Below are 27,746 nucleotides of genomic sequence, written 5' to 3' on the forward strand. Positions count from 1 at the left end.
TGTCTCACCCCACGAATAAGTTTCTTGGGATTGTGTTCTGCTTCTTTTTGTATCCCTAGCACTTAGGACAGTGCCTGGCATCTGATAGATATTTAATAAATGTTTGGCAACTTTTTGATTGACTTTGTCTACATTATTTCCTTTGATTTACCCTCCTTCCTGCTCCATAAACCCTGAGAGATAAGTTTTGTAAGCATTATTATTTATATATGTTTATATATTATATATAATATTTATATATGAGGAAACTTTACAAAAGATTTCATATCTTATAATTGTTCAGTGTCAATTAGCATATATGTCCTCTTTGCTAATTACTATGCTCCCCAAATAATCTTTTATAACTTTACTCACCTTCATGCTTTGTTAAGAAACCATCAAATTTTAGATATTCTGCCAGTTATTCATTTCAAAGATGAGAAAACTGAGTTCCAGAGAAGGGAGGTACCTTTTCAAGTCATAAATTGATTTGTGATAGAACCAGGACATGGACACTGGTCCAAGGCTCTTTCTACCATGCTATGTTCTTTCATGAATTTATATAAATTCAGAAAATTTGAATTGAAAACCATTATTAACTAAGTAAAATGTCACAATTTATCCTTAGAAATTCTTCAAACCTCCTTGGGTAATATTTTGTATGATTATAACTAAATTAATAGTTGAACCCAATTAAACAATTATATCACTTTTTTTTTAAATAATTGCTTGTTTAATTGGCTCTTTCTCCCACCCCTTGTCCAGGTAGATTTGAGGCAATAATACAAGATTCAATAAAATGATTGTCTATATGTAACATTAAATGAAGAGGAAAGTTTGGGGTAATTATCAAAGCAGGGGGAAGAATAGAATCATTTAAATTATTCTAAGTAGACAGTTAATCCAGATGATTCAAGACAATGTTGCTTAACCTTTCACATTTTTCTGGGCTTATTGATCAAATCAACACTTTTATTGTTGATTTGGATAAAATAATTGATGGCATGCTTGTCAGATTTATAGATGGCACAATGTTGAAAGAGGTGGTCAGTCAGAGTTCAGAATGATCTTGGCTGGTGACAATGTTGGTTCAGATTTAATAATAAAATATCATAGGGATAAATGTAGGACCTGGCTCTTGGGTCACACAATCCAATGGCCAGAAAACAGTGTATCTGAAAAAGGACCTGGGATTTGAGTGGACTACAAGCTCAATGTTGGGTCAATAATGACATGGAAGCTCATGCAGCCAGTGCACTGTAGGTGGCAAGAATAGAGACATGCTATTTATACCTAAGCAGGTCACTATTCCACCAAACTCACATCTGGCCACATGACACCTGGAGAATCGAGTCCAATGATGGATGCTATAAATAAAGAAGTACATTGACCTACTGTGCTACCTTTTATACATAATGACTTTGTGATTCTGGGAAAGTCATTTCACTTCAATACTCAAGTCAATACTCTGTGCTAAAGAAGAAGAGCCAACCTGTGGTGACAGAGGGAATTATCTGTGCCAATGAAATAGCAGTTCAAAACCTTGTCTATTACTGATAAACCAGGCATTATCCAAGGGAAGAGAAGCTCAAGCTCATGACATATGAAAATTGGATAAAAGAAATGGGGACATGAAGCTTAAAGAAGAGAAGGCTTGGGGGAACATGAGGAATGTTTTTAGAATGTTGGTAGGACTTTTCACTTAGTAATGGGGATCATTTGACAGAGTAAAAAGATAAGGACAAATTTAGGTTTAATGTAAAGCTTTTCTAACAGAGAGAGTTCTCCTAAAGTAGAAATGGGTTGCTTTAGGGAAGAGGGGCTTCCTCCTCTTCTTGCAGGTCTTTTAGAAAAGTTATGTGACCACTTGTCACAGGTGCTGGTGAGAAAACTTGTTTATATCTGCATTGTCCCAAAAGACTTCAGAGGTCTTTAATAAGCTGGTAAGCCAGTGACTTATGAACATACTTGGAGAAATGTCACCCCACCCTCTTCACTTTATACTGTCTCCGTTTGTTTCACTGACACTCTGAGCAGGCAGCCATCCCAAAAGAATCAGTCAGGTACTTCTGATTATACCTCTCAAACTAGGAAAGGTATTAGGAGTTACTGAAGTTTGATTGACAACCTGTAAAAAAGACAACTTACCTTATGTTAAACAAACAACCTTTCCAAAATAGGAAACATTTAATATTGTTTTACATTCCACAATCCTGCAACTTTCAAGACACTCTTGTTAGGCAGGGTTTTGATAAATTGATTGACAACATTCTAGAGTCTTTTTTTTTTTTTTTTTTTTTTTTAGATGTACACTTTAAATAAAGTCATTAAGTAGTGGAGAATGATAAAAGTCTAGAATTCTGGTGGTAGACTAATCAAACAGTTTCATCAAAGACATTCCAGAGAGAGAGAGAGAGAGAGAGAGAGAGAGAGAGAGAGAGAGAGAGAGAGAGAGTTAAAGAAAAGTAGGACACTTTGATATAAATTATGGTTCAGTAGAATCAGTGTGGATGCCGTATTTCTTAGTACTTGCTTTTTCTTTTTCTTCCTTCCTTCCTTCCTTCCTTCCTTCCTTCCTTCCTTCCTTCCTTCCTTCCTTCCTTCCTTCCTTCCTTCCTTCCTTCCTTCCTTCCTTCCTTCCTTCCTTCCTTCCTTCTTTCTTTCTTTCTTTCTTTCTTTCTTTCTTTCTTTCTTTCTTTCTTTCTTTCTTTCTTTCTTTCTTTCTTTCTTTCTTTCTTTCTTTCTTTCTTTCTTTCTTTCTTTCTTTCTTTCTTTCTTTCTTTCTTTCTTTCTTTCTTTCTTTTTCTTTCTTTTATTTCCATCAGCTAATGGATATTTAATGGGATAACTTGGAAACACAGAGCTAACTATATAAAAAGAATACATAGGAAATATTGGGATTCAATTCCCATTGACACACATTTGTTATTAACAAGGCTTAAATAACTATATGAGTTTTAAAACTTGATCCATTTTCCATACCATCAGGAGATTTCTTTTTCTCTGATCTAGATTTTGATAAGTTAGATGTTCATTTGAAATAAATGCTTCATATGTATCAACCATTAAAGTTTCCATAAGGCTCTTCAGATCTGATGGAGGACAGGATTGTGTGGCATCTTAACAATGGGTTATAATGGCGACGACACTCAAAATGACATAATGTACAGAGTTCTAGACATACCAAACAAAGAGGAAAGACACATTAGATTGGAAAAAAACAAAATTCAGAGCAGGATTCTCATTCTCTCCCTCAATCATATTCTCTCTCTCTCTCTCTCTCTCTCTCTCTCTCTCTCTCTCTCTCTCTCTCTCTCTCTCTCTCTCTCTCTCTCTTTCTCCTTCTCTCCCTCCTCTCTCTCTCTCTCTCTCTCTCTCTCTCTCTCTCTCTCTCTCTCTCTCTCTCTCTCTCTCTCCTCCTTAAAAACATGTATTGAATTTAATTGTTTAGTAAAGCAAGCATTACACAATGCTTTCAATATTTTAAAATTATGGGATAAAAGTTTACATCCAAAAAGATGAATGGAAAATTGTGCTTTCAGACAGTAGTGTTAGTTATCATACAGGTTTCCCAATTCCCAATATGTCTCCCTATGGGATGCTGAGGGAATGTTTCTAGATCACGTATATACGTGCAGTTTCCATCCCGGTCCTGCCAAAGTTTAAAGCATGTGCTCGCCTCCGTGTAGCAGACACCCAGGGGGACAAGAAGGATCCAGATTTCCTGCTGAAGATAACAGCGTCCCTCCAAACCTTGGTGCTGTCTCCCTGTGAGTAGTTTTGACTGAGACTCTCTGCAAAGTATGAGAGTGCCTTGGACTCCTTGGGAGGCAAACTGAGCAGAACTGGGTAGCAGACGGCCAGGAAGGGAAGGCTATTCTGGTGTGAGGTGCCATCAGGGGCGTGTCAGTGCCACAGGCAGATGCTGCTGCTGGAATGACACGTGGAGCCCGCTCCAGCTGGGGAAAGGTACAGTTTGCCATTGGGACAGGCACAGAGCTCATACACAGTCTGTTGAGGTGCTGGGGAGCTTGGTGGGGCAGCAGAAAAGGATCCCACAGGTAGATTTCCTAGACGAATGGTGTCTGCATTTAAAAATATCTAGGAGAAAAAGAAACCATAGTTTAATGTTTCTGGACATGATTGATCCCTTCAGAACTTGGTTCCAATGCCTGCCCATCCTCTGGAACCCTTGTCCATGTCTTTGCCTAGGTTTATCACAAAGGATCTTCCTGAGGTGCTGAAGGAGGGTTTTTCTTAACAATTGAATCTGTCAATTGATTGCCAGCTATCCCTTGTTCTTACCACTCCACTTTAGACTGAGATTTTTTTTTAAAGCGGGGAAGGGGCAGCTAGTTGGTGCAGTAGATAGAGCACCAGTTCTGAATTCAGGAGGACCTGAGTTCAAATATTGTCTCAAGCACTTAATACTTCCTAACTGTGTGATCCTGGGCAAGTCACTTAACCCCAATTGCCTCAGCAAAAAAAAAAAAAAAAAAAAAAAGAAAATTAATTAAAAAGTTCTAAATTCTAAAAGGAAAACTAGATTAAGAGGAAAGGAAAGATTTTGAGAAGAAATTCTTACCAAAAGCTATTTTCCAATAGATAAGTGGTCAGAGGATAGAAACAAAACAATCCTCAAAAGTAGAATTGCAACAACTATATGAAACAATGTAACTCAATAACTAAACACAAGAAAAATGAAAATCAAAACACCTCTGAGGTTTCTTCTCATGCTCCTAAAATTGGCAAAGATGAAAAGAGATAGAATATTCAATATTGGAGTGATTGTGGGAAGACTGGCCTCCCAGGACATTTCTGGTGGAGCTGTGAATTAGTATAAACATTTTAGAAAGCAATTTGGAATTATGCAAATAGAGTGATTAAAATGTCTATATACTTTTATCCACAGATTTTGTGGACTTATATCCCAAGGAGATCATTGATAAAAAAAAGTCCTCCCATGCACCAAAATATTTATTGAAATACTTTTTTTTAATAGAAAAGAATGAGAAACAAAGCCTATCCATTCATTGAGGGATGGTTAAAAATTTGTAGTACATGAATGTAATGGAATATTACAATATTGTAAGAAACAAGAAATTTGAAGAACACAGAAACATGTAAAAACTTATATGAATTGATGAAAATTAAATAGTCAGGAAAATTAAAGTTATACGACTTCAGTGTAAAAGGAAGAACAACACCTGCAAAACAATCTAAAAATATTGCAAAATTACAAAGAATTATCCTAGCCTCAGGAAAATACCTCCTTCCACTGTTTTACAGATTTGAAAGGTAAATGGGTATGGATTTCTTTTAAATCTATAGAATAGTTTGATAATTTTTTCTTCTTCCTTTTTTCCCTCAAGCAAAGTTACCTGTTATATAGGAATGGTTCTCTGGAAGTGAAGAATGAGAAGGCTGCAAGAGGAAATTAAGACTATGTTAAAAACAACCCTAACAAGATATGCCTTCTCTGAACAAGGTGGAAATGTCCACAGGTTGAAAGGCCCTATTAATATCTATTGAAGCTATGAGGCATATTGTGTCTGGAAAAGAAGGTTAGGGGACGGGAGCTGGGATGGAGGCCATGTGTGTATAATGAAGCATTATGTAGAAAGGTATAAAATTCATTCTTCTTGACTCTGGAAAGCTGAGGTAGGGACAACTGCTGTAAATTGCAGAGGGCAAATATAGGCTTGAGGAAAAGAAAGTGACACAATTAGAACTGTGCAAAAGTGGAAGGGGAAATATCAGGGAGTAGTAGAGCCTTCCTAATCAGAGATTTTCAAGTCATTTGTGGATAAACAGTCATAGGGTGTATTTAGAGTATTTTTATTTGGCTGTGGATTGGACAAAGAAAATGTCAACATCACTTGCAATGCTTTAATTCTATGATTTTCCCTGGGCCTCAGTTTCTTTGTCTGTAAAATGAGACCTTTGGACAATATCAGATCTAGAGTCCCTTTAATTCTAACACTATGATTATGTAATCAAAGCAAATGCAGTGGAATCATTAAATCAAGAGAGGCAGAACTCTCTAGCTGCTTTTATTCTTTTCCTTAGGCATACAAATGCAATTCAAATAGATTCTCAATTGAGTCAGGGCCTAGACCATCTATTTGCATAATTAGTATTTTGGAGTTATCTAATGGGTATAGATATTTAATCACACATTCTAAAGTTTGAGTCCAAATTTAACAATAGCTAATACTTATACAGTTTTATGGTTTACATAGTATTTTATGAATAATATCTTATTTGACCCTCATAAAAACCAAGCAAGGTAGATGCTATTATGATCTTCATTTTATAGTTGAGAAAATAATAATAATAATAATAATAATAATAATAATATATTTCTTACTATGAACCAGGCACTTGCTAAACACTTTACAATTATTATTTATCTATTACAATTATTTATCCTCACAACAATCTCAGAAGGAAAGTATTATTATTATAACATTTTTATAAATGAGGAAACTGAAGTTAACAGCATTTAAATGAGTTCAAATGATAGCATGAGTCCAATGTAATTAAAGACAAGTGTGATCCATTGACAGAAGAATTAATTACCAGCAAGTGTAATAGAATCATGTTAGTAGCCCCAGTCAACCTGAACCAAACTGGCCTGATGAAGTCTTCTCTTGAGAAACTATTATTGCACTAACACTCTCTAGCAATGGAACATCTCAATACTTCACATGATCTTTTATTTACTCAAAGTGCTATCCATTAACCCCACAAAGTTCACCATTTATTCCTATACACTTCAATGTATAATTTAAAGATCAAAAAATAAATTCTTTGTGTGATGTCTAAACTTTTGTTGCTGAATTTCTCAGCTTGTTAATTATGAGTCAGTCCATTGCTGGACCTAGAAGTGAGCCATTTCTGGGTGGATCTCACCTAACAAATGTTAAGGTTGGATAAGGAACTTAGAAGCCCTCTCAATTAGGTGTTAGAAAAGAGAGGCTTAAATGAAAAATTAGTGCGATCATTTCACAAAAAAATTGTGAAGTAGAATGAAAAATGGTTCACTGTCCACAGGCTTTAAAAGCATCAATGTAACAAACAAGCCTTAATCATATAAAAGGTGAAGTTTTCATCATTAGTCTTTATGGCACCAATAACCCTGTACTAGTTTCATCTATTACTAGAAGCTGTTGCCCCATTCATTAAATGAATAAAGAGAAAAAAGTGAAAATTGAATTGCTTGTCATCAAAAAGTTATCTGAGTAATAGATCTAGAAAAATGAAGTAAGGTAGGATCAAACATTTAGGAATATAATTAATATCAATATTAATAATAATTAGCATTTATATAAGCAACTTAAATACCTCATAAAAATTAAATGCCAGATATATCATAACTGAAGTGAAATTTATAAGGTAAGACAAACACAAGCATCAAAGGAAAGAAATTCAAAGAAATAGTTGTTTCCTATGAAGTAGAGAACTTGAAAGAGAAAATGACAGATTTGGAATACTAAATACAGAAATAGCAGAACATTTGAGAGGGGATAAGCAAAATACAACAAACATAGGGGAAAACATGAATTTTATAAAAGTTAGAGTGCTTGAACATTTAAGATACAGATAGATAATTAAAAGATCATAAATTTCAAACAAGAATATAAAAAAAATGAAAAAAATACCATGCTGCAGAAAATAACATAAAAATTGCAAAACATGTTTGACTATAGACAACAAGTACTGATCAATCAAGTTGGCAGAGTATCACTGAGGCAGGATAGGGGAAATGCTTGCAACTCCAAGGCATGTAGTAGTTCCATTTCACCATTTTCATACCAAAATAAAGTTATTACAAGCAGTTGAGAGAAAGATATTCAAATACAGCATGAAGGAGTACAAATTCAGATAACACAAGATTACTATATAGTCATGAGAAATCAGAGGAAGGAATGATATAAGATGTTATATAAAAGCAAAAGGAGCTCAAGCTATATTCAGATTACATCAGAATAAATATTGATTTACTTTCCCTATTGGGGATTATTTGTCTATCAGTGGATGATGTTGACAGATGCTTTGTACCTTTAAACACTGCTGCTGCCAAATTATTTAGTCAAAGAAATCTTCATACATTATGACCAAGTGAACTTTAAACCATTAAGGGGACAATTATGGATTTCCAGTAAAATTTCAATTTAGCAAATCACAAATTGAACTCTTGGTTTTAACAAGCAAGTGGTTTGGACTTTATATACATGGGGAAATAACTGAACTTCTTATCATTGAGTTGCTCAATATTAATGGAGTTCTTATGATAGAATATTTACAGTGTAGTGGAAAGAGTGAAGAATATACAATAATTATAAAAGTGTCCTATAAAATTATAAAGAGATTCTTTATTTGGATCTTGCTGAGCCACATATCTGATTTTGGACAAGTCATTTAACATCTCAGGATTTAACATCTTTTTTTTACCTGGGCTTAATATTTCTTTGAATTATGAAAGAAAAGATAACAAAGAAACATTCTAAAAGCTCATTGCTTTTACTTACTTACTTATTTATTTATTTTTCATTCATTCAATCATTCATTCATTCATTATTGGATGAAAGTAGAATACATGTTAATAAGACTTTCCATTTTTGGTGAAATCTTGTAATGAAAGCCAGCAAGGAGAATTTTATCTATATCTTTCCCTAGATTTCATCTTAATTTCTTAAGTCCATTCATCCGTCACTAATCCACAATAAAAGGACTACAAAAATCTAAAAACAACTCAAGATATTTGTACTTCATATGTGTTTGAAGTGATATGGGATAGGGCAGTATCAAGAAAGGAAGTACCCTTTTGGAATGCTTTATTCTCTCTTATTTATATTCTGGAGTATATCTCTTATATCTTTCCATTGCTATATTTGATATTGTCAGATCTGCATTAGAATATCAAATCCAGTTTGAATCACTATATCTAAAACTGAATGTGGTATCACTAGATAAGTTTTAGAGAAGAGTAAAATGAATACGTAAAATGTCGATCTTTCCTGGAATACTCTGTGCTCTTGAGGTATTTGAATTCTCTTTTTTCCTATTGTATACAAAAATCCCTTGACATAATCTTCTATTCTCTCTTCTTCTTCTCTAGCCTATGATTAAGAAGTGATCTGTCCCTTTATAAAAGCCAAATCTTCTTCTAATACCATTGCTCAGATATCTTCTTTTTTCTTGCCCTGATTCATCCATCTATTCTGCTTCAATTTTTAATCTCTCCATATATTATTGGATTATTTCTTGATGCCTACAAATATATTCATTTTTTACTTTATTCAACTCCCTCCCTCACCAAACTATCTCTTATCTATTTATTGGTGGTTTTTCACATGCTTATATAATTTCATTTTTTCTCCAAAAAAATGTAAGTTCCTTGAGGGCAGGCAATATCTAATTTGTCTTTATATGCCCAGTGCCTATCACTGTGCTTAGAACAAATTAGATCCTTTTAAAAATAAATGTTCCTTGATTCATTATACACTCATTACCTCTATTTCCTCTTTTCTTGTTCCCTTCTCACCCTTCTGCAGTTTGAATTTGGATCTCATGAAACAATGCTTTCCAGTCATCTATGATTTCTCAATTGACCAATCTTATTCTTCTTGACCTTTCTATAGTATTTGACACTGATGATCAGCCCACTCTTCTTCTCCTGGATACTCTTCCATTTAGTCTGTTTTGCAATATATCTGATGAAAAGAAGACTAAAGGAAGCAGGAAGGAGATGCTGTAATTCTCTGGGAGTACTCAAATGTCTTTTACTTGAAAAGAGGTTGTTCTAGCTGATCCCTGAAGACAGAATTGGATTCAATGAGTGGAAGTGGGAAAGATTTAGAGTGATACTTGACTATGGAAAAACTTTCAAATAATTGATGCTATCCCAAAGTGAAAGGGGGAAACCTGTCAAGGGGAAAGAAGAAAGAGAGAGAGAGAAAAGGAGGAGAGAAAAAAGAGATAGGTGGGGAGGGAGGGAGAAACAGACAGACAGAGAAACAGCATCTGAGAGACCCACAAAGAGAAACAGAGAGAAAGAAAGAGACAGAGTGGTAGAGACAGAGAGAAAAAAAACAGATAGAGAGACAGAGCATCTGAGAGAGACACACAGAGAGAAATAGAGAGAGACAGAAAGAAATAGAGAAAAAGAGACAAAGAGAGACAGAGACAAAGAGAGAAAGAGAAAGAGACATACACACAGAGAAAGTGAGAAGGGAGGGAGGAAGGCAGACAGTTAGCTATGTTTTAAATAAGGCTTTTAGTTATGTTTAGGGATATAAGACAGCTAGTAGCTCAGTGGATGGAGCACTGGGCCTGGAGTCAGGAAGATTTGAGTTCAAATCAGGCCTTAGACAGTAACTTTTTAGCTCTGGGCAAGTCACTTATCTTCTATTTACCTAAATCCACTGGAGAATGAAATGACAAACCATTCTACTATCTTATAGTCTGTGAGAATCATAGAGTGAGATACAAATGAACAAAAGATATTAGCCCCTACTAATGCAAACAAGATTAGAAGGGAAGTAACAAATTGGGAAAATATTTTTAAAAACAAAGGTTCTGACAAAGGTCTCATTTCCAAAATATATAGAGAACTGACCATAATTTATAAGAAACCGAACCATTCTCCAATTGATAAATGGTCAAAGGATATGAACAGACAATTCTCAGAGGAAGAAATTGAAACTATATCCACTCACATGAAAGAGTGTTCCAAATCACTACTGATCAGAGAAATGCAAATTAAGACCACTCTGAGATACCACTACACACCTGTCAGATTGGCTAAGATGACAGGAACAAATAATGACAAATGTTGGAGGGGATGTGGGGAAATTGGGACACTAATACATTGCTGGTGGAGTTGTGAAAGAATCCAGCCATTCTGGAGAGCAATCTGGAATTATGCCCAAAAAGTTATCAAACTGTGCATACCCTTTGACCCAGCAGCGCTACTACTGGGATTATATCCCAAAGAAATACTAAAGAGCGGAAAGAGACATATATGTGCCAAAATGTTTGTGGCAGCTCTTTTTGTTGTAGCTAGAAACTGGAAGATGAATGGATGTCCATCAGTTGGAGAATGGTTGGGTAAATTGTGGTATATGAAAGTTATGGAATATTATTGCTCGGTAAGAAATGACCAGCAGGAGGAATACAGAGAGGATTGGAGAGACTTAAATCAACTGATGCTGAGTGAAATGAGCAGAACCAGAAGATCACTGTATACTTCAACAACAATACTGTATGAGGATGTATTCTGATGGAAGTGGAAATCTTCAACATAAAGAAGATCCAACTCACTTCCAGTTGATCAATGATGGACAGAGGTAGATACACCCAGAGAAGAAACACTGGGAAGTGAATGTAAATTGTTAGCACTAATATCTGTCTGCCCAGGTTGCATGTACCTTCGGATTCTAATGTTTATTGTGCAACAAGAAAATGATATTCACACACATGTATTGTACTTAGACTATATTGTAACACATGTAAAATGTATGGTATTGCCTGTCGTTGGGGGGAGGGAATAGAGGGAGGGGGGGTAATTTGGAAAAATGAATACAAGGGATAATATTATAAAATATATATATATATATATAAAAAAAAAAGATATTAGCCCCAAATTTCTTCTTTATTTTTTTACATAGAATAGCCCAGTCATTTAGTACAAGCACTCACATTCAGAATGAAATAAAATCTGGAGATCAGAACTATCATAAAAGCAAAGGCAACAAATAAAGAAGACTTAAGGGAAAGTGATGCTAGTTTGTCAGACAATAGTGGGATAAAGGAGGAGGAGTAAAGTAGGAGAAGAAAAATTTACTTGATCCCAATGGAGTTGTTATTGGACATGCAACACTTTGAGATCCTTTCCAAAATGCTCAAAATGTTCCTGCCTTTCCCCATCTCACTTGACTTCTACCTCTCATAATTATTCAGTTCCTGCTGCTAGTTGAGAAATACTATTCTTCCCTTCACACCAGTGATGATAAAAGATTATTTTCTTCTTCTGTAAAATGGAGGTATTAACAGAAAGGACCACACAGGACTTTTGTGTGAACTTGTATACACATATTTCTTTCTTTTTTTTATACATATATTCTGAAGGCCTTTAGGATGAGAAAAAAAAGTGTTTATCTTATTTTATTAGGCACAGTTTTCCAACTGGCAACAAGTTTCCCAGGATAGAGATTGTCCCATTGCTCTGTCCTTACTCACCTCCCCTTCTGTGGATTGTAAGTGAAGTTCTTTCCTGCATGTGGCCTTGAAGTCTCCTGCAGCTGCACTCACTTGGACGCCTCTAGGTGCTTCCATGATCAAAGACCTAGTTGGAGATTCAAGCCTAGAAAATTAAAAATACAGCAATCATTAACAAACAAACAGATAATGTGAATGAGGGGTACCTTTGGTGCAGTTGGGAAAGAGCCAGACCTAGAGTCAAGAAAGAACAGAATTGGAATCTCTCCTCCAACATTTACTAGGTAGGTTATCCTTGGGAAGGCCCTTGTCTTTACCCAACTTCAATTCCCTCAACTGCTAAACAGAAATATGATTAACACTTCTCTTTACTTCAGAGAGTTGTGAGGATCAAATGAGATAATGTGTTTAATGTATTATATAGATGTCACTTACTATAATAATAAGGCTATGAGAAATTAAAAAAAAAATCTTATTCTCTAATGGAAACTGGAAATAAAATGAATATCTTCTCCTAATAAGAAAAATAGAATCTTTGCACCAATGTTTTATCATCTACTTGAGGTTGATAGTTGCTCTCAACAATGTTCATTGGTTATTGTCATTTTTCTATCTTTCATTTTCCATTTTAAGCATCAGTTCCCTCTTTATTTCCATTCATAGCATTTCCTCAAAATAGGTCAAAAGATATTCACTTCATTCAGTAGTTTATGTGCTATCTGTATGTAGGTCAGAAATTAATTATTTCATACTTTGCCCAAAAGTACAACCCAACACAGAATCTTTGCTTTAAAAATGATAAACCTAGATTTAATTAAAGTCATTAATATTTGAAAACTGATGGCATGCAAAGATTTGTCAGCTTGCAGATTTTTCAAAGCTCTCACGCTGTCTTTGCATCCTGTTAGAATCCTGCTAGAATTTAATTCAGATGAACACACAAGGCATTCTCTATGCCTATTGCCTGTGTCTAGCCCCTCCCCCAATAAATGCCAGGAGTCTCAAAAGAAGTTCTAAATTTGGAACTTCAAGTCCTCTGATGAAAGATGAAAGATGTAAAGGACTGAGATTATTTAAGAGAGGACAAATGATCAGGACAGGGTGATTTGACAGGTTTCAACATCATAATGAAATACATGAAAAAAGCATGGAGATTAGAAGGAAAAGGCAGAAGAGAAGAAAAAAGAGAGAGGGTAAAGAAGGCATCCATATTCTCACTTATTGCCCTCACATCTCTCTCTTCTTTTTTGTAGTCTTGGACCATTTAAGTCAGATCAACTGAAGTGTACCTTTGCTGCTAAATTATTAGTGGACAGTCCCCCTAGATTTACTCTGCTGGGATCTCATTGGACATGTAATACGCTGTCTGGTAGACAATAAACCAACACCATTGGCTCCTCCGAGGCATGTTCTTTCTTGGTAGTCAGAGATACCTTAAAGGCTCAAAGGGAAAGAATTGGAGGATGCAAGAAATGACTCCATTTCCTTCCTGTAATTGTTAGTTCACCAACTAAAGCTATTGACTATTTTGTTGATTTCACATCTGGGCATCTCTGAGAAGCTGAAACTAGATTGACATTGTTCAGTCTTATCTTTATTGGGCTATTTCCTTAGGCACCCCAAAATTGTGTCTAGGGACTACTATCATATTCCCTTAGTGTTAATTACTCCTAGCATTATGCATAATTATCTGTTTGTGGATGATCCTATAATTCACGCAGTAGTTAATTTAGACCTGCCAGACCTAAATGAAAGGAATATTTAATTAAAATGTGTCACTAGTTGAAAATGGTGTGTATATTTGGTAATTCTAGGAAAAGCAATTCAATGACTAGAAACAGGAATAAGTGCCAATTACTTTCTCAAATGGATGGATATAGTTTGGTTAGGCATCAAGTATGTTGCAGCTGGGTTTTATTTGAGTCAAAGAGTTCTGCTGAATACATAAGTCATAAGGGAATCTGACAACATTTCTGTAAACCTATCACTGAGGCATTCAAAAATGTGCTAGACATTCCTTGCTATTTCTGTTGCTTCATATTTATCACTCAGGCAGAAAACAGTCATCAAGCAATTTCCTATTGCCTTACCTGAAAAGTAGAGAGCAGAGCCATTGAGCCAGAGAATACAGAGCAAAGCACTCATCCACCCAATGCTTTATTTGTCCACTTCACTGATCAATGATTTCACCATCATGGTCTTCATCAAGATGGTTAAGAACACAGTCCCTCATTGACTTGTCAGTCTGTTCACATCCTTCTGTTAAGCCAGTGATCCATGAGGATTAAGCTGTATCCAGTGCTAGAATTTTCTTCAGATTCTTGGGTGGTTTGCATTGGTGAAGTATCCAGGAAATCTATAACTTCTCTTTCATTCATGATGTTGCTTCTTGTTGACATCTCTCACACTTCTCTGTGGCAAGTTATTATGGGTAATGTATTATAGCTTACTGAGTGCCACTAATTGTCTCTGATAGTCTTTTAAAGGATTATCTGTGGTAGGAAACCTTCTGAGATCATAGTGCTCCATGATGATATCAGAACATTGAGAGAATATCACTGTGAAAAGATAGGTTGGGGAAACAGGGAGTACTTGGAGATTGTTGAAGGTGCTGTGTTATTTCCAAGTTATGAATCAGTCCACTCTCCTTCATTTTTCAGAAAATCATAGAATCTCACAGTTGGAAGGGGCTGGATTCAGGGAACATCTGTTTAGCCAAGAGCTGAACATCAGATAGCCCACAACAAATACTATCTGGTCTTAATTTAAAGTCATCTGAAAATGAGGGAAGGAGAAAGGCACACACCTGGGATACTGATAATGTGGAGTGATTCCAAGGAAGAGAAATCAGAATGGTGAAGGACCTTGCCCCATGCTATAGGAAGATGGTTTTTCCTGGAGAAGAGAAGTAGGTATGTGCTTTCCCATCCATTCTACTTTTCAATAGTGATGATTCCTGGGAAGTCTTTCTTTTCATTAGGCCTAGTCTGCTTCTTTGGATATTCCATTTAGTGTTGACCTTTGGGTCAAATCTGAGTAATTCTAATAATTTTTGACAAAAGAGCCCTGCATATACTTAATGATAGCTAGCATGTCAAATGAATTAAGTTTTCATTTATAAGATCTCTACCACATGTCAGTCACTGTAGTTACAAAGACAATAATGAAAATAACTCCTTTAACTTTTGATAGTGAGTAGGGAGGCAATGAGCACATAGATAAAACAAATGGCAAGTTGTTCATCTGTAAGCTAATACAGTATGATGCAAAAACCCAGATTTAATAGCAGCCTAATTTATAAAGGATTGGTAGGTTCTAGGCTTGATGCTAAAGAGTCCCTTTACCAGATATCTCCGAGTTCAGTCATACCATGGCCAGCTCCCCATCCAGCTTATTTATTTTGGGGGATGGGGTGGGGAGGAGGAAGCTTACTTTGCTTTAGGGCTTTCTCTATCAACATTGAGTAGATAATCACATTCAGATATTGTTCCTCTGGTTGTTTATGGCCATCGGGACAGGGAATAGAAATGATTCCTTTCTCTTTTACTCTAAAACATCCTTCCCTATAGGATGGAGGAAAAATAAGGTGTGAATACTTTGTGCAATTACCAGAGAGCTGTTCCCCTACTTTCCTTGTGTAGGAGGATGCTGGCCCTTCAGTTTTGTCCCATTAGCTATAAAACTCATCACTTGTGTTGGTGATGTATCCTACTCACCCCTTCCATCCATAGATTTAGGATGACTTCTTACTCCTGGAAGTCTTGGAATCAGAAAACATTACCCTGACTGCCTTCCCTATCAACCTAACAGCAATGGATCTCCACATCTCTGTGTCTCTTCCAGTGGTCCTTATCTGGTCCCATATTCAATATCATGGTTATTTGGAAATTCTGGATTAAAACATCTGTTCAGTTGCTATAGTTACAGTCTAAGTCCTAAGTCTCCATGGCAATACCTGCCAGAAAGTGAATTGAAAATTATATAAATATGAAATGCAAACACAATAAATGCAAAGTGATATTTCCCTAAATCCTTTACTGGCACATTCTATGGTAAAATTTTTCTGATTTTCCTCTTCAACATCATTTCTTCCCACTCTTTCCCATATGTACGTACTAATTTTACCCATGAAAATGTGATCTTCCTGAGGACAGGAACTGCACTTTTGCCTTTATTACTATCTTTCCTAATCCAGGAGGAATTCATGTACATTTTAAAAATACAGAAATAAATCAGACACCAACTGAAATCCTGAAACTTAATTGTATTTGCAGTGACTTTAAAAACCTGTGTTTTTACTCAAGGTGAGAATCACTCCTCTCTCACAGTATCAGTTTCTGCTAAGCAGAAGTCAATAATGAAGTAACTTGTGCAGGTTCCACAGACACTGTGTGTCAAAGGCAGGAGCTGAACCCATAACTTCCTGACTTGAAGACTAGTCTTCTCTCCATTGGGCTCATACAGCCTCTCTGGGCAATAAAACATGCTTAGTGACTTGTCCATTCTTTAGCACACATTAAATAAATGTCTGAATTGCTGAATTGAATAGAAATAAATGATAATAAGGTTTCTAATAAATAGTGTGGTTCTCTTTATGCTCCTCTCTGTCAATGACATATTGTGGATATCATTATGTTTCAGAATAGGAAGGCTATGTTTGATAAAATTCACTTTAAAGAGAAGAAGCCAACATTTCCTACAACCAATAACAAATGAGTCAAAAAATACACACGAGCTACGCAGGGGTTTTCAAACTACGGCCCAAGGGCCAGATGCAGCCTGCTGAGGACGTTTATGCGGCCAGCTGGGTTATGGCAGATGGGCTGAGGGGCGGAGACAGAGTGTGAGTTTTTGTTTTTACTATCGTCCAGTCCTCCAACAGTCTGAGGGGATAGTGAACTGGCCCCCTATTTAAAAAGTTTGAGGACCACTGAGCTAGATTGATGTGTCATTAGATGGGCAACCCCATTGAATGAACTGAGGAATACATGCTTCTGCCATTCACTGTTTATGGATGAGACAAAAGGTGTAGGTCTAGATTGGTGGAACAGAGACAGAGTATATGACTTTTAGGGAATTAAATGACCCAAGGAGTTTGGTTGTGGTGGGAAATGTAGAACCATTAGGATCCCCATGTGGCAAATTATAATAGACTTAAGGGTATCAGTGATGAATGAAGGATTCTCTTGTACGTGTTTATATGGACCAACTCATAGAAAACATTACAGCCTCCATCAAAGCAGCAACTATGAACTGCCCAGGGTTCAAGAGTATTTTCAAATTTCCAGATGACTTCACTTTGAGAACTTGGTTTTTGAGATGATGAATGGCTCTCTGTAATATCATGCTAAGGCCAAATATTGATCATTGTACAAGATCTATACCTAGGAGTTGCTTTAATCCAGCTGTCTTTTCTCCTACTCCCAATTCTTCCATTCTGCAACCTTCTTTCCTTGGCTTATGCAGAATCACTAGAAAAAAATAAATAGCATACAACAAAAGGAAAGGAAAAGAAAGCTCAAAATGTTAAAATTGAACAAAATAGCTAGGTACACATACTTGGTTCACACCTCCATGTTTCTTTTTGAAGATTGTCCCTTGGTTCCTGGGAGTATAGATTGTATTTTATATAGCACCACTTCATATTTTAACAAAGCTCAGCAAAGAAAACTAATCATGCTAGAATCAACGCTTACTTGAGATCTTGGGAAGGTTCTGCTCTGATGTGAGGTGTTTCTACAGAGTGTCCAAATACTGCTCCTTCTGTGCCTGTAAGGATCAAGTAACAGAATCATTACATTCTTGTTGATAGCAGATATGTTATTTCTGATAATCAGGTTTCTTAGAATATATGTTTAAAAAAGTGCTATCACAGGAAACAGAAAAAATATGAAGAGAATAGAAGGAAGAAGAGGACCAAAAGAAACGAGGAAGGAAAAAAGCATTTGTTAAGGGCTTACTATCTGCCAGGTACTGTTATGTGCTTTATAAATGTTACCTCATTACCAATGTTAGGAAGCAGGTGCTGTTATTGTCCTCATTTTATATTTGAGAAAACTGAGACAAAGGTTAAGTAACTTGCCCAGGCTCACACAGTTAGAAAGTTTCTGAGGTCAAAATTTGAACTCAGGACTATCTGATTCAAGCCTCTAGCCATAGAGTTACCTCTTAGAGGCAGAAGAAGGTAAAATAAGAGGAAGAACAGAAAAAAAGAGAATGAAAGATAGGTGTAACAGCAGAGATTAGGCAAAGGGAAATCCAAATTTCTGGGGATATGTTTATTATTCTTTGATTTGAAAAGACATTGACATCTCTAGATATTCAGATTTGTGGAGTTTTCACCAATTGGTCCCCTATCTTGTGGATAATAGGGAATCTATGATCTCATTGTATCTTGACATCATTAAAAAATTGATTCGGTTCTCTTCTATGAATGAAAATCTTACCCAATGTCTTTTTGGCTTGGTAAGCTAAGCTGCTAATTTAGATGGCTCCTCAGATGATGGGGACTGAAAGAAATTTACTCATTTGAAATAAAATATTACTTATGGCTACCATTGAGGAAGAAGCAAGTGATAAAAGTGGACATATAAATATCATATTTTTGTTGTGCATCCACTCTGAAAAATGTATGGAATTGAGGGCCATGGAACACATAGACCCAGTAAGGGTGAGAAATACTGGTAGCTACAATGTTAACTGGTGAAATCATTATGATCAAGGATATTGAGGATAAATTGGAGTCTACTTCTTGGTGAAATTTGGGCACGGTTTACTGATTATAAAAATAAATTTGATTCCATGAGACTGAAATGCTTCTGCGCAAATTAAAGCACTGTGTCTAGAATAAGAGAAGAAGCAGTATATTGGGGGGAAATAGTATCAAAGATGCAGCCTGTTCCTACTAAACAGGCAATGAAAAAAAAAGTTGCTCATGCCCAATGATAGAATGTCTTTCCCAGAGACAGATTCCCAACATGTCCCATGTGAAACACACACACATATGTAATGTGTGATGCATTATATATATATCTTTATATATATACACTCATATGTGTATTTTACATATGAATTTTCATTGGGAATAGATAAGGCTATAAACAATCTTATGAATGGAGAGTTTTCAAAAAAATTGCAAACTATTCACAGCTTTATGAAAGCATGCTCTAAATTAATTGGAAAGATACTAGTGGATTATTAATGCAGCTATGAATCAGTAGAACTATTTGGAAAGCAACCTGAAGATGTGCAAAAAAGTGACTAAATGTCCATAAACTTTGAAACAGAGATTCCACTATTATGTTTATGCATAAGAAAGCCTCTATATACACCAATATATTTATAACAGCACTTTTTGTGGTAGCAAAGAATTGAAAATAAAGTTAATGCTCATCAATTAGGGAAGACTAAATAAAATTTGGTAAATGAATAAAATGAGATATTACTATTCAAGAAGGATGGAAAGATCTACATGAACTGAGGCAGAGTGAAGTAAGTAAACAATATACATAGTAACTACAACAATGTTAAAAAAGAAGGTTACAAAATTACTAAGAACAAATACAACTCTAAAGAAGAAATATGAGAGGATACTCCCACCATATCCTTTTATAAAGGGAAGAAGTCAATGAGTGAGCTACATTTTATATATTTATATATTTTTTTTGATGCATTCATTTATTATAATTTTTTTTTCTCTTTTCTTCTCTCCTTTAACTTGAGATGACTCTTTGGGTAGGGGATGGAGAAGGATAATGGGAGAAATCATGGTGATGTAAAAAACAAGAAAAAAATCCATAAAAACTTATATTAAAATATTTCTACTAAATATTTTCTTTGAGATCATTAACCCAAATTAGCTTAATTCTACTTTGTGGTTAGAGGCATTTTTCTTGAAGATGTTGTTATGAGATTACTATATGTTCAGACTGCACAATGAAATATGGAATCAAATTTTTCACCTCCTAATGAAATACTATAGAGCTTTAAGGAGAAATTGGGAATTCTTACTGGAAAGAATGGAAGATTTTTTTCAATTGAAGATTTAATATGTCAAAATTGTCATTTAAATCCAAGTTATGGGACTCTTACTCTTTTCGTAGATCATTCTGCCTCCAAGTTAATTAATTTAATGCTGAATACAAAATAGTTTGAGAAAGTAAGATGAGAACATACTTGACGAACAAATAGACCATGAATTCAATTATTTTCTTGCAGGCAAACTCCTTGCAGAAATGGATAATTGTCATTAGTGAATAAAATGGGATTACAATTATATATCAGGGTTGGGGAAAAGCTCAGTCAGAACTTGATGATGTCTTTTGATGATAATTTTAATCTGTTTTTGAATTTTCGCATCATTATTTCTTCTTAGATTTAGAGGCCATGGATATGAGACAATAGTTCATTTCTTTACCTTTAATTCTAGTTTATTCTTAAATATCAAAGAACATGATTTGAGATGGACAATGAGGTAATGAGAAAAAGGGAAAGGGATTCATCTTTGGTTGGTACTTTGCTTATTTCTACATATGGAGGAGGCAGATCTTACATGAAAGTGGGGTTTCAATGTTTGGGGATGAACTGGTTGGATCAGAAGTTTTTTGTTTTTTTTTTTTTTGTTTGTTTTTTTTTTTTTTTGGTGCTCAACTTATTATAAAGAGTTTGGTTGTAGACTCAGTCTTCTTTCTTGCCTTTTGAATGCTAGAAAAGAGGGAGTCTATATCAAAAGAAAATAAATGGAAAGATACATGTAAGTATAGACTATTGAACTCTGAATAGAACTAAAGTGAACCATGTTATGAGATCAAGGATTCTCTGTTAGGCAGCCAGTAGTTCCCAGTGTTGGACTTATGCAGTGGCTATTATGAGATTCCTATGTCAAAGAAAAATAAGAAGATTGCTTCCATCCATTCTGCTAGATGTTGCCAGTTTGAATGTATGCCCCAAGACATCTCAGGGGCATCTACTGCTTTTCAGTGTCTGATAGATAATAATAATAATAGCTTCCCTTTATAAAGCACTTTAAAGTTTACTAGGTATTTTATAAATATTTATTCATTTGATACTTACAACAATCCTGACAGGTAGATACTCTTATTATCCCCATTTTATAGATGAGGAACCTGAGGCAAAAAACCTAAGTGATTTGTCCAGGATCACAGAAATATAAAGCATCTGAAATAGTATTTGAACCTAGGTTTTTCTGACTATGATCTGGATCTCTATACACTGTACCACTCAATTGCCCCAACTAGGTAATTTGACTAGAGGAAAATGATTTGAAGTTTTAAATTGACAAATTAAGTAACCGGTCAACAAACATTTATTAAGAGCTTACTATGTCCCAGACACTATCCCATGTTGGCAGAAATCCTTCTAAGTATGTGGGTCACATTACATCTCAATAAGATGTGAACTCTGTCCCTGAGGAAATGGTATCCTTTGCCTCCATAAAATGATCTGAGGAATTTCCTACCATTTAGTATTTATCAGACACAATTTGTGAAGAACTATTGTCACTGTTAAAGCATTTGAATTGCTGCAGTTGTGCTTTCATGACAGAAGATGGGCAAGAAATCTCTCTTTTTTTTTTTTTTTTTCATAAATCCCACAAGACTTTTGGAGAATAATGTACAGATAGGAACAAGCTTGCAAAAACTCAGAGTAACCTATTGGCCTGTATAGACTCAAGGACTATTTTTTGCCCTGCCTGGAAGGCTTGGGATTAGTCCTGGATCAACAGAGTTATGGTCACCAGGAAAGTACTTCATGTACCAATAGAAAGCTGAGCAAGATTCATTATCCTAAACAGAAGTGGAAGTTGCAGTTTGTGGCTTTGAAATAGGTCATGCTGAACTGTTCCGAGGCCACATGATTAATTAGACTCTAGAGCATTGAGCTTGTTATCAGAAAGACTTTGTTCCATCCTATTTCTCTTCTGACCTCTGTAGCTAAGTTCTTGAAAAGGCCCTTTACAACAGGTGCCTCCACTGCCTCTTTTCTCACTCTTTTCTTAACCCAGCTTCCAACTTCATCATTCCACTGATACTGCTCTCTGCTAAGTGACTGATCACTTAGTTGTCAGATCTAATGGTCTGTTCTCTATCTCATTCCTTCCTATTAAATCCCATCCCTTTTCTACCTTTTCCATTATTGTAGATGGCAACTTATCTCCCCAGTCCCTCATGCTTACAACTGAGGAGTTATGTCCAACTCCTATCTCTCAGCACCAACCCCCAAGTCTAATCTATTGCCAAGGACTATTACTTGTTCCTTTGTAGCATCTTTTGAATACATCATCTTCTCTTCTGTGATACTGCATCACCTCCCACCAGGATTATTACAATAGCTGTTAATGAGTTTAGCAGCCTCAAAACTCCTCCCACTCCAACCCATTCTCTATTCAGCCACCAAAAGAGATTTCCCTAAAATTCAGGTTGGGATGTGTCACCTTCTCCAGCTCCCCAGTAAAATTCAGGACCTTCCTATCAGCTCCAGGAGCAAATATTGTGCTTACATTCTAATCTCTGCATACCCTAGATATTTCTGATATTTCTAGTCTTCTTATAATATTCCCCTCTCCTCCCCCCTGAGAAATACTCTTTGATCCAGTTAGTTACATTGGCCTCCTTGCAGTTGCCTGAAAAAGACACTACATTTCTTGGCCTCAGGACATTCTCTCTGGCTGTTCCCATGTCTAGAACATTTTCCCTATTCCGTTTTGACTACTGATCTCCCTGGTTTTTTATGTCCCAATTAAAATCCCATCATCTGTAAGGAGTCTTCACAAAACCTTCTTAATTTCTATGCTTTCTCACTATTAATGATTTGCTATTTATTATGCGTATGTGGCTTGCTTTGCATATATTTGTTTGCATGTTGCCTCCCCTATTAGATTCTTCTTTTTGTATCTCCAGTGTTTAGCAGTGATTGACACATAGTAGGCACTTAATGTTTATTGATTTACTAATTGATTGGATTATTGCAATAGCTTGTTGATACATCTGCCTAACTCAAGCCTCTCCTCCCATCCCAAATTATTTTCCATTCAACCACTAAAGTGATTTTTTCCCCCTGAGGCTATTGGGAATAAATGACTTGGCCAGGGTTATACAGCTAGGAAGTGTTCCTTGTCTGAGGTCAAATTTGAACTCAGGTTCTCCTGACTTTAGGGCCAGTGCTCTATCCACTGCACCACCTAGCTGCCCCCTAAAGTGATTTTTTTTAAAGTACATGTCTGATTATGTCACCTTTCACTCTTTCTCCTCCATCCCTTAGAACTAATAAACTCCAGTGACTCCCTATCAACATCTAGGATCAAATACAAAACCATCTATTTGACATTCAGAGCCCTTCACAACCTTCCTATTTTTCTAGTATTCTTATACCTTATTCCTTGACACATACTTTTTGAATCAGTATCATTGGCTTCCTGGCTTTTCCATAAACAAAACACTACATCTCTCAACTCCAGGTATCTATTCTGCCGAGGATGTTTTTTGACTTTTCTTGTCTTTGACTTGCTACCTATGTAAACCTACAAAAACAACTTGTGCATAATATTCTCAGCCTTGGTTTCATCTATAAAATGATGAAGTTTGACTTGTTAATATCTGAGGTTCATTCTAGTTCTTCATTGGCGATAAAGAACACAGTTGTAAATATGACTGACAACTATCTACTAACATATTTTGACCACTGCCAAGGTAGACATCGCTTGCCAGAGATTGTTGGCAGCCCTAGACACTTCCAGATTCACATGTGCTACTGGCTAGGGAAGATGAGTGGAGGTCAAGAAGCCCTGATTTGGAGGAAGGGGCAAAGAGTATATAGAAGATCCACAGAGCTAAACTGCAAGTAAATGGCAATCCAGCTGGGAGTAGACATTCATCAGAAAGCAGGTCAGCAGCATGTTTGAGCCTTATCTCACTAAAACTCTCTTCTCTGTCTTGGTTGTCTGAGGATGTCTGATGGTGAGAGCAGGTGGATGAAGTATAACAAACCAAGAAATGAGGAAGTTACATGAAAAGACTCAAATTCCAATCTCTAGTTTTCCTATTAGAGGTAATGACCAGTATTGGACTGGACCATCACTGATGACACAGAATATTAGAAAGCAGTTGGTATTTCCTAACATTCTATAGTTGGCAAAATTTTACATGATTTTGGAGATATAGGCTAAGAGACATTACCGGAGCTAGTAAAACATAGTCTTTCCTAGCCCAAGATATCAGCAGATTTCACCAAGATATACAAATTGAGCTCACTGTGTCTATAGAAAAGCACTGACATTTCAGGTTCTGCTTTTTGATCCATTTTGCTACTTGTTTCCATTTAGTGGGAGGGTTCATCACATTTATACTCAAAATTATAATTACTAGTTGTGCATTTCCCTCTATCATATTTCCCTGCCCTATTTATCCTTCTCTATCTCTCCATGTCTCTCTATCTCTCTCTTTCTTTCTCTCTGTCTCTTTCTCTATGTTCCTTTGTCTCTGTCTCTCTTCCTTCTATCCCTCTTCAGAAATTTAAGTTTACTTCTGACCACTGCATATCCTTCTAAGAGCCCCTTTCTTAATTTATCTCATACCCTCCTATTTATCTGTAAGCTAATACTTCTTTACCCTATACATATATGCACACACACACACACACACACACACACACACACATACTATTGTATATACTATTCCTTCTTTATTCCAGCTGTTTTGAGAATGAGTTCCCATGCTGCCTGTTCTTTACCCCATCCTTTTCTCCACTATAAAATCTCTTCCATTTATGCTTTTTTTTTTTGTATGAAATAATTTGGTCCATTTAACTTCTCCCAATACAATTGTATTTTTTAGGCTCACCTCATCATAATCAATTCAAACCCAAGCCTTCTATGTCTCTTTCTAATTCCCCAAATACTGATAACATTGTTAAGAATTACAAAAATGCAAAAATAATAAAAAAAAGAATTACAAAAATCATTTTCCCATATAAGTTCGTAAAAAGTTTAATCTTATTAAATTTCTTATAATTAGTCATTTATTTTTACTTTATGTTTCTTCTGATTCTTTCTTGTATTTGAAAGTTAAATTTTCCATTCAGTTCTAGTCTTTTCCTCATGAATATTTGAAAGTATTTTAATTCATTAAATATCATCTTTTTTCCCTTGCAGGATTATACTCAGCTTTGATGAGTAGGTTATTCTTGGTTGTAAACCCAGCTCTTTTCTTTTTGGAATATCATATTTCATGCCCTTTAGTCTTTTAATGTAGAAACTGCTAAATCCTATATTATTTGGACTGTAATTTCACAATATTTGAATTGTTCCTTTCTAGTTTTTTAATAATATTTTCTCCTTGACCTGTGGGCTGCTTTGAAACTTATCTATAAATATCTATCTATATAAATAATTGGAATCCTGTGAGTTTTCATTTGAAATCTCCTTTAGGGAGTACTTTTTCAATTTCTATTTTATCCTTTAGTTCTAAAACTCACAGGGTAGCTTTCCATAATAATTTTTAAAAGTATAATATCTAAATAATTTTTTAATGCTATTCAAGTAGTCTAACAATTCTTACATTATCTTTCCTTAATCTGCTTTCCAGATCAGTTATTTTTATAACGAGATATTTCATGTTCTCTTCTATTTTTTCATTATTTTGATTTTGCTTTACTGTTGCTTGATATCTTATTGAAATCCTTAACTTCCCCTGGCCCAATTCTAATTTTTAAGGAGTGATCACAATTAGTCTCAGAAAAAGGCAGGGTTGTCTCCCATCTGTGACCATACATACTGATTTGTGCTTGCTTTTTATTGGCAGCCATAGTCTAGGATTGCATTTCTACTTGGTCCCCATAATCTGTGCCCATCCTCTATCTACTACGCAAATAGGTGAAAGTTCCCAAAGCCTCCAACAAAGCTTCTCTCAAAACTTGCTGATTTTTTTTTTTTTAATGTATTATCTGCCCTTTATTCACTGTCAGACCATTATCCTGGTAGGTCATACCTTCTAAGTTGTCTTAGGCTTGATGACTACTTTTTCTCTATTTTTGATTATTTCTGCCATTCTAGAATTCAATTTAAAGCATTGTTTTAAGTTATTTGGAGGGGAACTTGGGAGAACCAGCTAATTCCTTGCCTTATTCCACCATCTTTCCACAATGTCCTTTTATTTCATATCATATCATATTGAACATATCAAATAGGTGATTAGGTGGTACAGTGTATAGAACTCTGCTGGGAAGATCTGAATTCAAATGTGTCTTCACAGACTCACTAGATAAGTGATCTTGGGCAAGTCACTTAGCCCTGTTTGCTTCAGTTTTCTCATCTATAAAATAATCTGGAATAAGGAAATGGCAAACTATTTCAATTATCTTTGCCAAGAAAACACAAAATGCATGAAGAGGTGATTGTGATTGAATAACAACAACATATCAAAATATTAACTTTACTATGTGGAAGTGATTAACATAGGATGTAGTCTTTGCCTTGCCCTGACTATCTGAAGATGTGAATACCACATTGCTCAATTAAAAGCAAAAAAAGAGAGAGAGAGAGAGAGAGAGAGAGAGAGAGAGAGAGAGAGAGAGAGAGAGAGAGAGAGAGAAAGAGAAAAGAAACATATAGAACTTTATGCAGAAAAAAGCTATTAATCAAACAAACACTTATTAAACATCCACTATATAGTGCTAGGGATACAAAAAGAGGCAAAAGACAGTCCTTACTCTGAACGAGCTTGCAATCTAAGTCATCAGAATTGAGAGTGTCCAGGTATGGGGGACAGATAGGGAAAATGCCTGGTAAGAAATATTTGTGGAACAGCAAGGAGGCAAGTTATCACTGGATCAACAAATATGTGTAGGGAATTAATGTAGAAGAAGACAAGAAAGGTCAAGGAATGAGAGAAAGTGAGTTCGAAAATCAAACAGAGGTTTTGTATTTGATCTTGGAGAAGTAGGCAGTAGTTTTGGATTATGGAAGAAGGATGACATGATCAGACTTATGCTTTAGTAAATTCACTTTGTTGGCTGAATGAAGGAGGAAGCGAAGGCAGGCAGACTTTATACCAACCATTCACAGTTTGTCATTCTAAAAGTAACAAATAATAATCAAATAAAAATGTATAAACAAAGAACAGCAGAAAAAAAGAATATGTGGAAAATCCCAGGGGAGCAAAAAGTAGCTTATTATTAATTGGATAATTATTGAACAAACCCCCCAAAAGTGCCATAATATTTTTGTTTTTATGGATTATTGAAAAGCTTCTGACTTGGATTGGTAATTCATTTATTACCAATATATAAAAATGATCCACTAAGGGTAAACTACAACATGTGGTGTATACATGGAAACCTTCTCTCTTTAGACCAAGTCATCAACACAATAATGTCAGTAACAATGGGATAGTTTTTAGGTATGCAGTTAAGCCTCATGATGGTTCTCTTTAGTCTCAAATCCCAAATCAATTCCCCTAAACAGAATTGAATATGGATTTCAAGGTAAATATGGAGTCATACCAAGACATTTTATTATCTAATATACA

The 27,746-nt window shown here is 35.5% G+C and overlaps 1 protein-coding gene across 5 annotated transcripts in view; it reads right to left on the reverse strand.

Annotated features, from left to right (window-relative positions):
• Positions 1-309: 309 nt before the first annotated feature.
• SGCZ (sarcoglycan zeta) overlaps positions 310-27,746 on the reverse strand; it is a 531,956-nt gene continuing 504,519 nt past the window's right edge. Inside the window, exons 7-9 of one of the 5 annotated variants that reach the window (XM_074304818.1) lie at positions 17,901-17,973; positions 12,226-12,349; positions 310-4,080 (exon numbers count right to left, since the gene is read on the reverse strand). In XM_074304818.1, coding sequence (XP_074160919.1) covers positions 3,886-4,080; positions 12,226-12,349; positions 17,901-17,973 — 392 coding nt within the window. In that variant the 3' untranslated portion in view covers positions 310-3,885. The remainder of the gene's footprint in view (positions 4,081-12,225; positions 12,350-17,900; positions 17,974-27,746) is intronic. The other 4 variants (XM_074304815.1, XM_074304814.1, XM_074304819.1 and 1 more) reach the window with 4 other exon arrangements.

This window comes from Sminthopsis crassicaudata, chromosome 3, assembly GCF_048593235.1.
Source record: "Sminthopsis crassicaudata isolate SCR6 chromosome 3, ASM4859323v1, whole genome shotgun sequence".
NCBI lineage: Eukaryota > Metazoa > Chordata > Mammalia > Dasyuromorphia > Dasyuridae > Sminthopsis > Sminthopsis crassicaudata.